Source organism: Eucalyptus grandis, chromosome 8 (genome assembly GCF_016545825.1).
Source record: "Eucalyptus grandis isolate ANBG69807.140 chromosome 8, ASM1654582v1, whole genome shotgun sequence".
Taxonomy (NCBI): Eukaryota; Viridiplantae; Streptophyta; class Magnoliopsida; order Myrtales; family Myrtaceae; genus Eucalyptus; species Eucalyptus grandis.
The window spans coordinates 10236086-10251513 of NC_052619.1; the positions used below are offsets into that span (position 1 = coordinate 10236086).

At 38.3% G+C, this 15428-nt stretch overlaps 2 protein-coding genes across 2 annotated transcripts in view; both read left to right on the forward strand.

The window, feature by feature from the left end:
* The window catches only part of LOC104456405 (probable cyclic nucleotide-gated ion channel 20, chloroplastic), a 57721-nt gene that overhangs the window by 12799 nt on the left and 29494 nt on the right, over positions 1-15428 (forward strand). The window lies entirely within an intron of this gene.
* Positions 2107-13060, forward strand: LOC104456406 (probable cyclic nucleotide-gated ion channel 20, chloroplastic). The gene is made up of 13 exons (XM_010071188.3): positions 2107-2455; positions 3358-3842; positions 4450-4641; positions 5404-5502; positions 6662-6799; positions 7273-7491; positions 8435-8632; positions 9548-9693; positions 10612-10689; positions 10980-11109; positions 11905-12148; positions 12234-12396; positions 12642-13060. Exons 2-13 carry the CDS (start codon positions 3372-3374, stop codon positions 12757-12759), a joined length of 2196 nt encoding a protein of 731 aa, XP_010069490.2. The 5' UTR covers positions 2107-2455; positions 3358-3371; the 3' UTR covers positions 12760-13060.

Genomic DNA, 15428 nt, shown 5'->3' on the forward strand with positions numbered 1-15428 from the left:
GCAAATCTTATTATAAAATTAAATGACTTCAACACTAACGTTCTTGGTGTAATTGCATAAATAAGAACAAGTTGTCCACTTTCAAACACTCGATATTCGACATTTCAAGATTGCTTGCCTAACAACCGCGTAAAGCAAAGCCATAATCTAATATTATACGTATATATACCCTTGAAAAAAGGACGTGGCCGGAGTCAACATGGATTAGAAAGTCCCATGCTCTGAACCTGAATCGGTCAATCCAAAATTGAAGTCGGACTTTCTTTCTTTGTTGTTTTTTTGCAGACCGAGTTAAAGTGTTCAAGTCCAATTTAGACTTTCCAATTCTGCAGATACCGACCTCAATACGGAACAACTTCCGTTCTTAATCACGACTTCACCACACGACACGACCACGGGAGAAATTGTATATTCTGAGATCCGGGTTTTTAAACTAAAAATATAGAAGGCTAATACGCAATTCAATTTGGGTCGGGTTCGTTCAATGGGCCATGGCGATCCTAAGGTTTCGAGCTCATCCCCTCATGGTTTGTTCTCTATTTTCAACCATCCATCGCCTCATAGTCGAGTCACTGTTTTGCCACAGTAATTGCCCCATCGAACCGAACCTTCCTTGGCCACTAGCCTCTTTCACAATCATCATCGCAAAAGTTCCCATTTAATTTTCCTATCTGATGGGCGGATTTGAGCCCTTTATAGATAGAAGGAGATCATCCCCATTTTAAAGAATGAGGGTCGATTTTCTTTTAAACCATGATGAGTTTTGTTTGGGGCTAAGTGCAGCACTCAAAAGAGGCTTTTATCGGTGCCTTGACCCTGCACATTAAAGCTTAGAATAATCCCATGAAAGCTAGATGAATTTCGAGCTTAAAACTCGACAAAGTAGACGTCCATTCGAACTTAATCTTCACGGCATGGCCTCTCAAGAAGTTGCCTGGAAATGGTGCAAAAGTAATGCGGAACAGCTTGTTCACGCCGTTTCCTCTTCACCTCGCTTTCTGTCTGTTTCTTTCACAGACCAGTTGCTCCCACTTTTTTCCCTCTCCGATGGCCACGTTACGATGCATGGGGTGGAATTTTACGTGGCCAACTTAGAGTCGCTGACTTCCCATGCTCGTGTGAGAGAGACATTGGAGGTCAGGCCCAGGTATGAGGAGAGAAACACGCGGCTTCCGTCTCGTAAACACGCTTTTGGTCCCTAACAAGACGCGGGCGCGCACCTTTGTCATCTCCAATGAGAATGTTAAAGCACGAAACGTTGAAACCTCCTTCCACTTTGCACTTTTGTTGACGACAATCATGTCTGGTCCTTTTCAATGGTTTTCCACGAAGCAAGCTCCACGAAAGTCTCTGACCATAAAAAAAAAAAAAAAAAAAAAAGCTCCACGAAAGTCCCCATCGCAAACGTGAAACATCATGGCCAGAAAAGTTTTTATTTTTTCTTGGAAAAAAGGCTTTTTTTTTCTTCTTTTGGCCTGAAGTTCCGTGATGCCAAAAAATTCGACCAAAAATAAAAATAAAAAGAAAGTTACAGATAATTTCAATTTATTCTCCAATTCATGGCCAACATTCCTTAAAGGGCGTAGGAGAATGACATCGTCTCCCACAGTTTGTGTGATGACTAGTGATTACAAAGCTAACTTCGTTCTCAAGAACACATTGCAGTCCATTTTTTAAGAGCAAAATGAAGGATATAAAGATTTATTCGATTCCGGAAAAATGAATGATTCAAAAGTTATTTTTTTTTTTTTTAAAAAAATGGTCTGTTGTGTTAATGGAAATAGATATTCAACAAATGATATTTTCATTATGGATAACAGTTATATCTAAATATTTTGTGGACGATAAAAATATTTTTAAACGATAAAAATATATTTTTGTTCATTCAATATTATAAGTGATATAAGCAATCATCTTTAGGAAAATTATTTATTAAATCATCCACTTTTTACTAAATAAACTCACATTAATAGTCATCTTATAAATTAATTTGTCAAATAATATGACATTTTATGACTGGCTATATAAATTAATGAGTTTGTTTAAGCATCCGATGTGATCCTTTCCTTTCCAGCTAACGGTTCTTTCATTTGTCAGCCAGTCGCGAGAGTCTTGGTCACAGTCAACGCTCGAAGTCTTCTTCCGAATCACTGGCTATGGTTTTCGTAGAAGAAACAAAACAAAGCCTCAGCTCTGTCTCCATTCAGATTTCTTCCCTCGCATTATCTTCATGGTCTAGAACCGCAGAACCAGATAAACCAGATAAAAAAGACGAGCCTCTTCGGCTCGGAGGCTTCAATCCTCGAGCTCACGCTCTCTCCGGTTGCCGCCGCTACCCGGCGATAGCAGCAGGCTCCACACTCTTGTACTTGTTCCTACTTCGTCGCTTTGAGAGCTGATCGTCCTTCGGAGGGTGAAGTTGGTGTCTTGCGCTTGAACTGTGCGTTTTGGCTTTGTAAGTTTGTCAAAATGCCCTCTTTTTCCGCTACTTCTGTGTGTAGATGCTTGTCTCGGCCGATGATTTCTGCAGTTAATACTCGTATCCTTGCGTGTGCCTTTGTTACGAAAATCAGGTACATGTGTTTAACAGCATATAACGAGTGATCGGTAGTGTTTGTCGAAAAGTTAAATATACACTCTTGATTAGTCCAGGTACGTTCGCTTTGCGAAAAATAATTACTTATATCGTTTCGAAAAATTAGTTAATAGAAAATATTTTCATCATTGACAAAAACGAACGCGCTCTAGAGTTGTATTGAGTTGATATTTTTCTATTTTAAGTTCCTGATCGAAAAATTTAATGAAAATGTTAAAGATATACGAGAAACAAGAGCTTGGAAATTTAACATATCTAAAAAATAGAAACGAGACTTAAATTAATATAAGTACGAGTATTTACAGATAAATTAATATCGTTTTTAGATATCCTTTTTCTAACATTTATTCTTAAAACGGCAGAACAACTCAAAATGAGTATCCACTTTTACCATCACAAGCTAAAATATACTTAAATGGAACTATAATACTTATAAACACCAGAAAAGTAAAACGATAATAATAAACAACATATTTTTTTTGTTAATTTAGGAAATTGATTGAAAAAATTATAATATCTAGCTATTAATGTAACTATGGAAACTTATGAATAGTAATAAAAACTAATTTGACTAAGACCAGTTACTAAACTTTCTTGAAATATTTTGCATCCAGTTTTCCTTATCTGGATTTGTTCTGACAGGAAAAATAGATATGTTTCAGTTGACGTTTTTTTCCTCATCACATGTTTAGTTCAGTGAAAGATGGTCCACAAAATTGCTTTACTATATAAAAATCTTAATTAAACGTTTCCTTCTGCAGATTTACAATGTGAAATGGCCCATAACGAAAGAGATGAAGAACCGATACTGTCGGAAACGCAACAGCAATTATCAGATGATCATAACAGTTCTCAACCTCGGTCACGTATATCTAGGACCCGGAGTGTGTCAATTTCCATCCCTACGAGCTCCATGGAGTCATACGAGAGTATAACGAGTCGAGTAGGTTACACTGGACCTTTAAGGAGTAGGACACCTTTCTCGCTAATGAGTGGCCCGTTACACAATCACGGACCTGAAAGCACGGGAGTGGAGCCGCAACAAATGAAAGAAAAATTCCCTTCTTTTAGCATAAAGGATCGTATTGACTCCGCAGATGACGACTATGGTGCTAAAAATGAGCATTTACTGAGGTCCGGGCGACTGGGGATGTGCAATGACCGTTACTGTACAACTTGCCCCTCGCATTACAATAGAAGGGCGCAACAAACAAGTTCTGAAAGTTCAAGTATCGCTGATACCCGGGTAAATGCCATAGTTGCAGAGCCTTTTGCTATGTTTAATAAGGTCCTGAGAATGAGATTCTCCATTTCTACCGAATGCTGGAAATTGTCGGTTTTAACTTTGTCATTCTTAGAAAATGAGGGATCACAAGTTTTATCTTCTCACTTTCTGATCACGGTCACCACTTCTTGGTTTGCAATTTTTCGATTTACTATAGTATTCTGCGAGTACTAATCAGTTTGCGTTTTAAAGTCACCTTGTATGTTCGCACAATCTTCTATTGGCTGGAAGTTCATGAAGAGCAATTTAATTTGGCTTAAGGCCAAAGCAAGCGCTGCCTTAGATTTTCAAATAAGTTGCCCGCAGTCCCATAACTCTACGATTATAATGTAGGTGATAACTCTATCTCTAAGCACTAAGCATAACTTTCTAATTAGTGTGGGACTTGGAGTTCTGGTGACGATGGTATCAAAAGGTACAACAACGAAGATCTGAGATTAACTTCACCAGTATATCAAAGATGCTTTTGTTTTGAGCACATCTTTTATGCACCATGCCTTATCCAGTAGGATATCTGAATTTACTTCTTCATAGTAAAGAAGCTTCACTGCCTAACTTTTACTTGCAGTTTCACAAAGCTCTTTATGGGGATGCCAAAAGTTGGGCAAGGAGGTTCTTCACTTATGTCAGTGCCCACATTCCTGGCGTGATAAATCCTCATGCTCAAGCTGTCCAGCGGTGGAACAAATTTTTTGTCATTTCTTGTGTGGCGGTCCTCTTTGTAGACCCATTGTTTTTGTTCTTGCTGTATGTACCAAAGGTATGGCTCAGCTGCAGCATTGTCAAGTTCACATGGCTTGAAAATATAGGTTGCTTGATGGTTAAGTTAATAACGTTCTTACTATATTTTTTTCCTCTCTAATTCCTAAATGGTTCCCAAAATGAAGTTGAAATTCTTCCCATTTTTCACCCTGCTATAAACCACCTAGTTCTGGTTAGATTTATTCCACTACTTATCAAGTTTTTACTGCCCTGTTAATATCTGCAGATATTCTTCACTTCACAGATTAAGCTTCTTAATCATGGTTTGATGCACATGTAGCCCAAGCTACAACCGGTGGTGTTTGAGTTTATCCTTCTCTATAACTCAATGTTATGTTTATTTCCAATTCTCTAAATTTGACCATGGTACAATAAGTTAAATCTCCTTTGGCCAAGGCTGATCTAATCAACTAAAGTGATCTCCTCTTAGCCATGATTTCTTCAAATATATTTTACCAAAGTCAACACCCCTGTTTAGGTTGGCATCCGTTTTGCATTAGCGAAGGAAAAATAATATGCCTGAACCCATTTTAAATACTTTTAATAAAACTCTGATCATATTCATTATCCAAATTGTGACTTTCTGCAAAATATGTCATTAATCATATGTCCCCTAAAATTTCTTGTTTATTTGCATTTTGGCCTTTGTGCTTGTACTTTATTGCTCTTGTCACTTTTCTTTTGCAGATTCAAACAACCATCATAAGCTTTTCGGTTTGCACACAATTACTTCCCTTCACTTATCCATCCTTGATTGCAGGACTGTATGTGTGTAACGTTAAACAGGCCCATGGCAACAATACTCGTTGTTTTCAGAAGCATGACGGACCTCATGTACCTATTTCACATTCTTCTGCAGGTAGGCTGCTTTTTACTGACTTGTTGGATTGTTTTCTTTCTTGTTGGTGAATTTAACAGTATCCTTTTATTGTTTTTCTTACTCTTTTCATCCACTATAGATTTTTGTTTTTGTTCCCTGTAACAACTTTTGAATGCTTCAAAGGGAAAACGTGTTATTCCAAGGGAACCTACATGGTGTTATATGAATGTTCTGCAGTTTTCAATTTGAGTACGCGAAAGTAATTTTTTATTCAACTGCATCCACTATTGTACTCCCGTTAATCAGATAAATATTATAGTGTTGGACAAAGTGAATTGGAATGTTGTGTAGACAAAGTTGACTACATATGTTGAACATACATCCAGCCACAAACTTCTCGTACCAGCTTTTCAAAAGTTCCTGTATTTAAGCATCTATTTCTTAGAAAACCAACAAGTATTACCAGGAAGTCACCTTGCAGGCATTCATCTTCTTATGTGTGAAAACGAGCACAGAAAACAAGAGACAAGTGGTCCTATCTGCTGTGCAAGTTTTTAGGATGATCTGAATGTTTGCTAGAGTTTTTTGCATTCAGATATAAATACTCAATTTTTTCAGAATGTCGTTACACTTAATTTTCTAGACTTCATAAATTCATAAATCCTCATGGCCATACTAGCCAGAAAATTAGACTTGTTAGAAACCTTTTGTGGTGAAAGGCTTCTCTATCGAGGTGATTTCTCTTGATACTTCTTAATGGAAACATGATACTCATTTTCCTTAGAAAAAGATGAGTCATTCGATGTTGATTACAGCTTAAAGTCAACTAGATGGGATTTTACTTGGTGTATATTTTAACTCTTGTAATAGCAGAGTTTAATTTTTGGAAAGACTTACTGATCTTTCACTCAAAAAGGCTGCATTGGAAGAGCTTCAGAACAGACTTCCATGAGACAGAAATTTCTTGCCTCTCTCATTTGTCAATCGATCTACTACACCACCCAAATTTTACATCCCTTTTTATTAACGTAACTAGCATAAATATGTCAGGTTGGTATTTCGCTTGATGCTTAACTTCTATCATACCTTTCTTCTTCAGGCAGTAACGAAATTAAAGGTGAAAGGTTGTCATGTTAGGAGCTTTTATGGCAGCCTTTCCCAGTCCTTGATGATTGCTTTCTTTGTCAACTTTTTGCAGTTTAGGTTGGCTTACATAGCTCCTGAGACCAGAGTGGCTGGTGCTGGAGATTTAGTTGACCATCCAAAAAGAATCTTTTTCCATTATCTGCGAGGACACTTCTTGTTAGATCTTTTGGTTGCAGTTCCACTTCCGCAAGTAAGTCCTTTTTTCTCTCATGCATTTACCTTCATTTGTTTCCATATTACATTGATTTTTTAACGTGCTTCAGCTATATGAATAATGTAGAAGTAGGTTATTGTGGGTTGGCGGTGTGAAACAAATTTGCATTGGATTAAATGTTCTGCCAAGTCAATTTGTATTGCCATTATAATTCACTGGCTTATCACTGCAGTCTCAATTACCTTTAGATAATCTGGATGTTATTGCTTCTACTTATTAAAATAATCACATCGTTGTAAATGGGTTTTATTGTCCCTTTCGAGACTTTCTAAGGACCTTTCCCCGACTTTTAATACGTGTTTTTTTTCATCCTGTATTTATATAACATACTGTGGCATGTGGTGGGGTCTAAGAAATGTTCCACCGAGTGGACTGTAATAGCTGTTAGTTTCATGTCTTGATATGACTACTCTCTTCTGATAATCAAATGCTTCCTTGACTGCTTGCAGATGTTGATATTTTCTGCAAAATATGCAATGATACTTTTACGCGCAGGCGTTCTTGTCCAATACATTCTCAGATTATATCAAGTTTTGCCCTTACTTGTGGGTCAGTCTCAACCTTGCCTCATTTTTGATTCAGCATGGGCAAATTTTGTCATCAATCTTCTCATGTTTGTGTTGGCTGGCCATGTCGTTGGATCATGCTGGTACCTTCTTGGGCTACAGGTGGGTGGCATCATTTTTTTTCTCTACATAATTTGTTCTTATGTATTAGAACTCCAGAAGAATAAGGATAGTGTGCTGAACTCTTGCTACTGCACTCATTACCATCATGATGCCTCTTTATTTAGCTGGTAATGCTAATTTCTGTTACCGATTTGTTTGATTGAGGGAGTGTACCCTTTCTGTAAGACGCTCATTTGGACTAAACGCATTGAGGACCTGTTTCAGGTTGTGATTATTTGCACTTAACAACAAAGCTAAGCCCGTGTCCACCGATTGAGTTCTTTGGTCACGTCATTGTCAAATTTCATGAGTTTAGTACCCCTTTCAGCTGCATCATCCATGTGGTCTTGGAGAGGTTTCTGACATGGTACTAGCATCTCAGATCCTCCTAATGCCGAGGGTGAAGCCTCTGGAATCTCGCATCAAAATTCACGTGTCATGCACTGTGCTGGGGAGGCAAAGCATGTAATTTCAAAGCAAAGTTATGACCATACGAGCATGGCTTCACTGATGTGCCACATCTGAAGACTTTTTTTGATCAAATTTAGTCACATAAGGATGTCATGTAAAGATGGTCAACATCCTTGGCTGTGGACTGCAAAGGATTATATTGCCACAATGTCTAATCAAATGTTATTCTATGTACTTGTAATTCACAGTATTAAGTGCCCGTATAGGAATTTACTGGTCTTGGTCTGTACTGATCCTTTCTCATGTAGCTCATGTTGGTACGTGCACCTCTTTCATGTGACCCACAGACCTTATACCACACGTCTTTCTTGTTTTTCTGGGATTTTGAACTGGACATATGAGAATGTGTTCTTCATTTCAATCTTCTGTTTAAATTCTGGTAGAGTAGCTACACAACTCAGTGACAAAATGTGAGATTTTTCCAGCATAGCAATCTTTTCTTCGACTAATCTCTCTCTCTTCATTTTGCCAGAGGGTTGATCAATGCCTTCGGAAAGCGTGCAAACCAAAGATGTTTAATGAAACTTGGTGCAATAGTTGTAATATGACAGCTACTGCTTGTTTCACAACCAATGATGAACAAAAATATGGAATTCTTCGAAAAGCTGTTGAACTTACACAAAAAGGCGTGGGCAGGAGATACTTATATTCATTGTTCTGGGGATTCCAGGTACTTGTTTACATTTCTATTCGGCTTTTTTCTCGTGGTACCATTGCCGTACACTGCCTAGCAATGCATTCTAGCAATTTCAAGGAGGAGGCACTTTGCTCCATGTCCTGCTCTTTATCCTTTTCCTCTTAATGTTGCATGGTTGAGACAAGTATGAATCAGGTTGAAGCTGTAAATCAATTTATCCCATGGCTGAATGCATGCGGGGAACAATCCTTGTGCTTGTTTTGTTATGATATGTGCACTCTTAGCAATATCCATGGGAGCAAACACACTAGTGAGCTGCAGCAAAGCGCCTCTTGATTCCTTGGGAGATATGGAATGAGAAACATGGCTTTCTGCAGGATGAACCCCTGAACTTTTGACTTTCCACTAATGCAAGTCAAAACTGCAGATTCAGAGGACTCTCCACTTCATTTTATCACTTTCTCTTTTTTTCTCTTCTTGATAGCTCCATTTAATATCTTTCTATCTCTGGGGAGTTTCTACTGTATTTTTCACTTTTGAAAAGATTGAGGCAGTAGGTTGTATCTTGGTCGTAGGTGTCATTTTGTTTGCTCCTATTGATGAGAATAGCACATTAAATGACGAGGAAAGAAGAGACGATGATTGCACAATATTCTCTTTTTGATTCTCAAGAGAGAGTGAATAATAATTGCGAAGGAGAATGACTATTGCTTTTAGATATTGTGTGTAACAAATCGTTGCCGGCCCATCCTGATTCAATATCCTCTAAATTCAGCCTAAACTTGTTAATTTGTTTTCTCTATTTCCATGGTTGCGTTTAAGAATATGGCATGCAGAGAAACATTCTAGTGCTATTCTAACATCATGCATCAGATATCCCTTAATGTGATGATACAATTTGAGGCATTTCTTTTGCATTGTGCTGATCTTATCTACCACTTTTTGAAGCAAATAAGTACTCTAGCTGGAAATCAAACTCCAAGCGACTTTGTCCCGGAAGTCCTGTTTCTCATGGGCATTATTGGATTGGGCCTCTTGCTTTTTGGTCTTCTCATTGGAAATATGCAGAACTTCCTCCAGTCTCTTGGAAGAAGGTATGACCTCTCACCTTGACAATCATTTTGCATTGAAAGATCATTCCTCAGTCTTTATCATTGTGCTCGTGCGGAATATTGGAATTTATTTGACTGAAATAATAACGACCATCAAAATTTTTTATGTTAAAGTGTATGTGTGATGGTCTTACGGCTTCTAACACAAACAGTTTCACAATGCTATCATTTGAGATGATGAACACCTTTTTGTAGGTTTTTTTTTTTTTTTTTTTTTCTTTTATCGTGAGTTTTTTAGTATTGGCTTTTGAATTTTGTACTTTAGCTATGCAAATATTGTATCAGGCGGATATGTATTCATGTCATGCATGAATTATTGACACGAATTGTTGGTTTCCTAGTTTATTGGCATTCATGAATCTGAGTTCTTGGTCTCTTGGTAATTTGTTGATCTTAAGCAACGTTGAGAAGAGGTTAAGTTCATAAATCTAATGATTCAGGCATTAAAGCAGCACCGAGTGCTCATGTAGGTTAAGTTCAAGAATTCATGAGCTGGTCTAAGTTATGTTTTTAAGCTGGGTTGGGGTCAAGAATGGTCAACTGCCTCGTGGAAATGGAGTTTACCCAAATATTCTTGTGGTGTTTCTTGTGCATGTGGCAATCGTAATTTGTACTATTAATTGGAAAAGAAAAGTTCTATCCTAGGCTATGTCTATTCCTTCAAAAATGTCTCAACATCTCTTGGAATGACGTACCAAAACCCCATTTCAGAAAGCATCACTAAGGGGACTGATGAATCTTGTTAGTGCTCTGCATGCAGACCTTTTTATGCACCTCTGCTCCCAATTTCTCAGTACTGATGGATAATGTTTCCTAGTGACCATTAGTGCATCTTTTTGTCGCGAGACATCTTGGATATAAACTGTCAGATGACTTTTTATATTTTCCCAATCGTCCCAGGAGGTTAGAAATGTCATTAAGGCAGCGTGACGTTGAGCAATGGATGAGTCACAGACGCCTACCTCAACAGCTAAGAAGGTAAATTCAGCATTTCTTCCAACATTTCTAATTTACTTTTTCTCCTGAGTAGAGACATCAATTGCATCTATCCAGGATCCTGTTGGCACTTTAGATGTTTGAATATGGTGATGATGACCAATAGCTATGATTCTCTGAAGCAAACATTACTTCTTACAACGTCATGCACAGTGGGTTGACAGAATTAGAGGGTTCTGTCCATCTTAGAAGCATCTACATATGTTTGTCATATCCATTTTGTGCCGTATGGGGGCTCCTTTTCAATTGACTGGAAATATCCTATCACGCAGAAGAGTATGCGAAGCTGAGCTATACCACTGGGCTGCCACTAGAGGAGTCAACGAAGAAATGCTTCTCGAGAATTTTCCTGAAGATCTTCAGAGAGACATAAGACGCCATCTCTTCAAATTTTTGAAAAGAGTAAGCCCTGGAACTGAGTTGAGATGAGTGTGGAATTTAATGCAAATTAAACCCTTGGAAATCAGTTCTCTTTCTTATAATTCCTTAGAATTTAGATGAATCTCCCTGCTGTTTGTGGATGAAGATGAAAGCCATGTTTTCCAACTAAAGCTTCCTGTCTCTTCAAGCATGTGCAGCCTTCTGAAATCGATAGCTCCCTCCCAGGTTGAATATTCGGCTATGCTTCCATCATAGGTCTTCATTTGGAAGCTAACTTCTGACATATGTAGCATAAGCTCGATCAGCTAACTAAATAAGTGGATGATCAGTCTTTAATTTTCGGTCATCAAGTACTTAGATGGATAGCTAAAAGAAAATTATGTGAAAGGTCTCACTTGTCCGTTATTAGTCTCTATTGGCGAACATTACCAAGCTTTTGTCTTAGTTTTATTGGCATCTAGATGCGTGTCACCGAGACAGCTCAATGTGGAAACAACAAAAGAATGATATGGACAAGAATTTATCACTCGTCTCTGCATCCTTCCAAAGACTGCCACTTCTGAAAAAAAGCTCTAATCCTTTGCAAGATGGATTTTTCAAATTCGACATGACTGTGGTCTGTTCTGCTGGGTCCAGCCAACAATTACCACCTATGCAAAGAAAAGTACAGAACTTGAGATCTTTGGAATTCTTTAAAAAGAGGAAAGAACAGTTTAAGCCACCCCGGATTCTACACATCAAATCTGTGGCTACCATGATAAGCCTGGACTATCTTTCAACTCAAAAAATATCAATAGCTGTTGTATTATGCTGCAGGTGAGAATATTTGCAGTTATGGAGGATCACATCATAGATGCAATTTGCGAGAGGTTAAGGCAAAAAATATACATCAAAGGAAGCAAGATCCTGCACCCCGGTGCCCGTGTTGAAAAGATGATTTTCATTGTCCGTGGGAAAATTGAGAGCAGAGGAGAAGATGGGGTTACGAGTTTATGTGAAGGAGATTTTTGTGGGGAAGAGCTTCTAGCTTGGTGCCTTGAGAGTTCTTCTGTAAACAAAGGTACAGATTGCAATCGTTCTTGGTAGTCTTTAATTATCGAATGACTGGACATTTTAAGAGCATTCCAAAATCTGTGATATTGAAGATGGACGAAAGATAAGACCACCTGGAAACTGGTTGCTGAGTAACAGGACGGTGACATGCGTGACAAATGTTGAAGCCTTTGCACTACGAGCAGAAGACCTTGAAGAAGTCACCAGAATATTTGCAAGATTCCTGCGCAAGCCAAGAGTTCAAGGAGCCATAAGGTTCTCTCTTTCTTGAAAGATGATATAGCACTACTACATGGCAAACCAAGCATATTAATGAACTATCAATAAAAAGTAGCAACTAAATTAACTGTTTCAGATCCTCTCTGATTCCTGTGCACATTCTCTTTTTGAACCTCTAGACAGGAACAACTAGTTGGTCCCATATTGTAATTTGCTCCTACATAGACAACATAGACAAACGTTTTGCATTGTATGACCGTGATAAAAATGCCTGGTTGCAGGTATGTATCACCATACTGGAGAGGACTTGCAGCAACTCGCATCCAAGTCGCTTGGAGATACAAGAAGAAACAACTAAGTCGTGGGGACACTTTCCCGTCACAGCATCCTTCACATTAGCAAAGTATGTTGATGGTATTAACTACATTCCTCTGCTGTCTGTATTTATACTAGGTTCCAGTTGCATTGTGAATGCAAACTATGAGAGAGGACATGTTGAAAGCGCATGATGATATAGGCATGTAATTTAAGTTGTGATATCTGAGATGTAGATTCTTCTACAAAAATAATATGTGAGGGATTAGATGATGATTGCCTTGGTGGAGCGTCGAGCGCATGAGGGACCATGACTAAACTTAATAAAAGCCACATTGGGCGAGACACCCTTCGCTCATTGCCTTCAATAGGCTGAGATTTCCTAGAGGTACTTGTATAAACGACTCCATTCCACAGTAAATTTTAGCGGGAATAATATATAGCGGACTGGAGATTGGAGTTAGGACGGCAAACTATTATTGCAGTCTTTTGCTACTGTAGATTACTAGATTCCATCAGGCCAGATGAGAAAGTAAAGAGTTGATAGTCTACTCAGAAGGGACTTGCTCGATAAAAGAGTGGAGAGTGTCACCCTTGGATTATTTGGCATGTTGGAAAATCCGTTCAAAAGTAGAAAAGCATGGAATTTGAAGACATCTGCTCTATTGAAGCATTCAGTCACAGGTTTCCCCTATGTGTTTCAATGACAATTTTTTTGTCGAAAGTGTTTCGAACTACACAAAAGTGCACCCGACATGCCGGCTTACTCCAAAATGCATTATCTTTGCCTTCGTTTTTCTTCATCCGCCTGGGGAATTATATTGAGAAGCGCTCATGAAAGGGCATAGCATATATTGAAGGAGGGTTGAGGAGTGAATGTTAGCTCATTAACTTTCTATATATTGGGAAAGTAAAAAGCTCATGGCCGTGATTTGAAAAAGGTCAGAAAACACTGGAGAGCTCATAATCCGTATAGAAGAAGACCAAAATGACACTCTCATCTCATGCAAATACAATCTGTTGTTCATTTGCATCCACCGTCGACCTATGCATTCGTGCATTAATATGTGCATTGGGCACTGAAAGCGATGATGCCCGCCGGGGAGAGAGAGAGAGCGACAGTACGGCAATTGCATGGCGATTGTATTTAAGTGACTGCGTGGAGATGCAATCTTAAGGTTTTGTACTTGGACAAGTTAGATAACAGATCGTTGTGAATTCAAAAATTCAAATTCGTTCCAATTAAACATCTCAACCTTACCAAAAAAAAAAAAAAAAAAAAAACATCTCAATATGAAAACCACACAGTCCATAATTGGCTTCTCATCCCAGCAGTTGGTAAATCTTCTTCATTTCGTCATATCAATCTGCATTCTCAAGCTATAATAAATACTTACAATCATTTTTAAAAAGCATTTACAAACTAACAAAAGGAATTGGACACAATTCACTCCACAATTTCTCTATCGTTTCTCGCGTACTAAATGATATTTTACCACGCCTGTCATTCAAGATAGAAAATCCTTGATCTAGAGAATCATGAATTCAGTAGTTAATCTTCTCATTCAAGACTTATGCTGTTAAAGATATAAGGTACTCTTCGTATTTATTCTGGTCTCTCCTATGAATAGGGATGCGCCATTGTTGAAACTTGTTAGAGAGAGGTAATTCGAGTCATCCCGTGAGGAGCGATACTTCATTGTCTTGCGATCGGAGACATGCCCGAATTCAATTAATTTAATATCTACAAGCATCGTGCAAGAAAAGTCAAAGGGTATCTATCAAGTGATTATGAGGAATGAATTGTTGTTTCTAATGCTAATTCCATCTTTTTGTGGAGGTATTCATTACTAAACAAACGCTTTAAGAGAGCACCCCTTGAAAAGTCGGGACAGATTTATCACACCCATTGTCAATCATTCATGGGTTGCCAAGTTTTCTTGAGTTGTGCATCACCAACCAAGCCAGCACGAAATGCCTCCAACCGTTTTCCAGGAAAGAGTGGAGATGAAGAGGAAATGCACGGTAAATGCTTGTAGCTTAGGTCTCCTAGTTGGCCTCAGCCTAGTTGGTTGGGTTTGATGGGTCGAGCTTAGGGTTCTTCCTATTCCAATTCCTACTTCCTTCTCCTCTTTGCTTACTTTGTCTCCTGTAAGTTCACTTAGTGATAAGGTATATTCTTTAGGACACTTTCATGGATAAAAAGGAGAGATAGGAATTTGATTTTTACTATAAATACAGTTCGAGAACACCGATTCTTACATGAGCAGTCATTGAAATGAATTATAGATTGTAATCGAGAGGAATATACATCTTCATATTAGGCAACTTAGCTGCACAGTTGTTAAGTCTACAGAAAGAAAGTAGGTTGACTCTTAAAAAAAAATTCTAAATATAATTAAAATGATGAAAGATCTTATATGTAATGCTATTTTAACATTGTCACGGCCCGAAAGAATGATGATCCAAGAGGTTCCTATGGGACGGCCATGACACGACTATGGATCAAGCGACCCTCGGCTTGTATCCCCGACTACTAGGGTTTTCTCGAGTCTTCTAGAATACTCCTTGGGACGGGCAATACTATAAATGTATTCGTATGTAATAAATGTGAATAGTTGGTAGTTGGGGAGATGTAATCTCCACCATTAGATCGAAGAGAGGTCTACGGATACGGTTTGCCTTGTCTTTGTATAAATGGGGGGCTCCTCTCCCTCATTGTATCATCTCATTTACAAGTAACACAAAACCAG

What these genes read in the sequence shown, in the direction of transcription:
- LOC104456406 (XM_010071188.3), top strand. Translation starts at nt 3,372, where the DNA reads ATGGCCCATAACGAAAGAGATGAAGAACCGATACTGTCGGAAACGCAA. An exon ending in TCTTGCTGTATGTACCAAAG is followed by an intron (nt 4,642 to 5,403) that starts GTATGGCTCAGC and finishes CCTTGATTGCAG; the next exon opens with GACTGTATGTGTGTAACGTT. An exon ending in TCTTCAAATTTTTGAAAAGA is followed by an intron (nt 11,110 to 11,904) that starts GTAAGCCCTGGA and finishes ATTATGCTGCAG; the next exon opens with GTGAGAATATTTGCAGTTAT.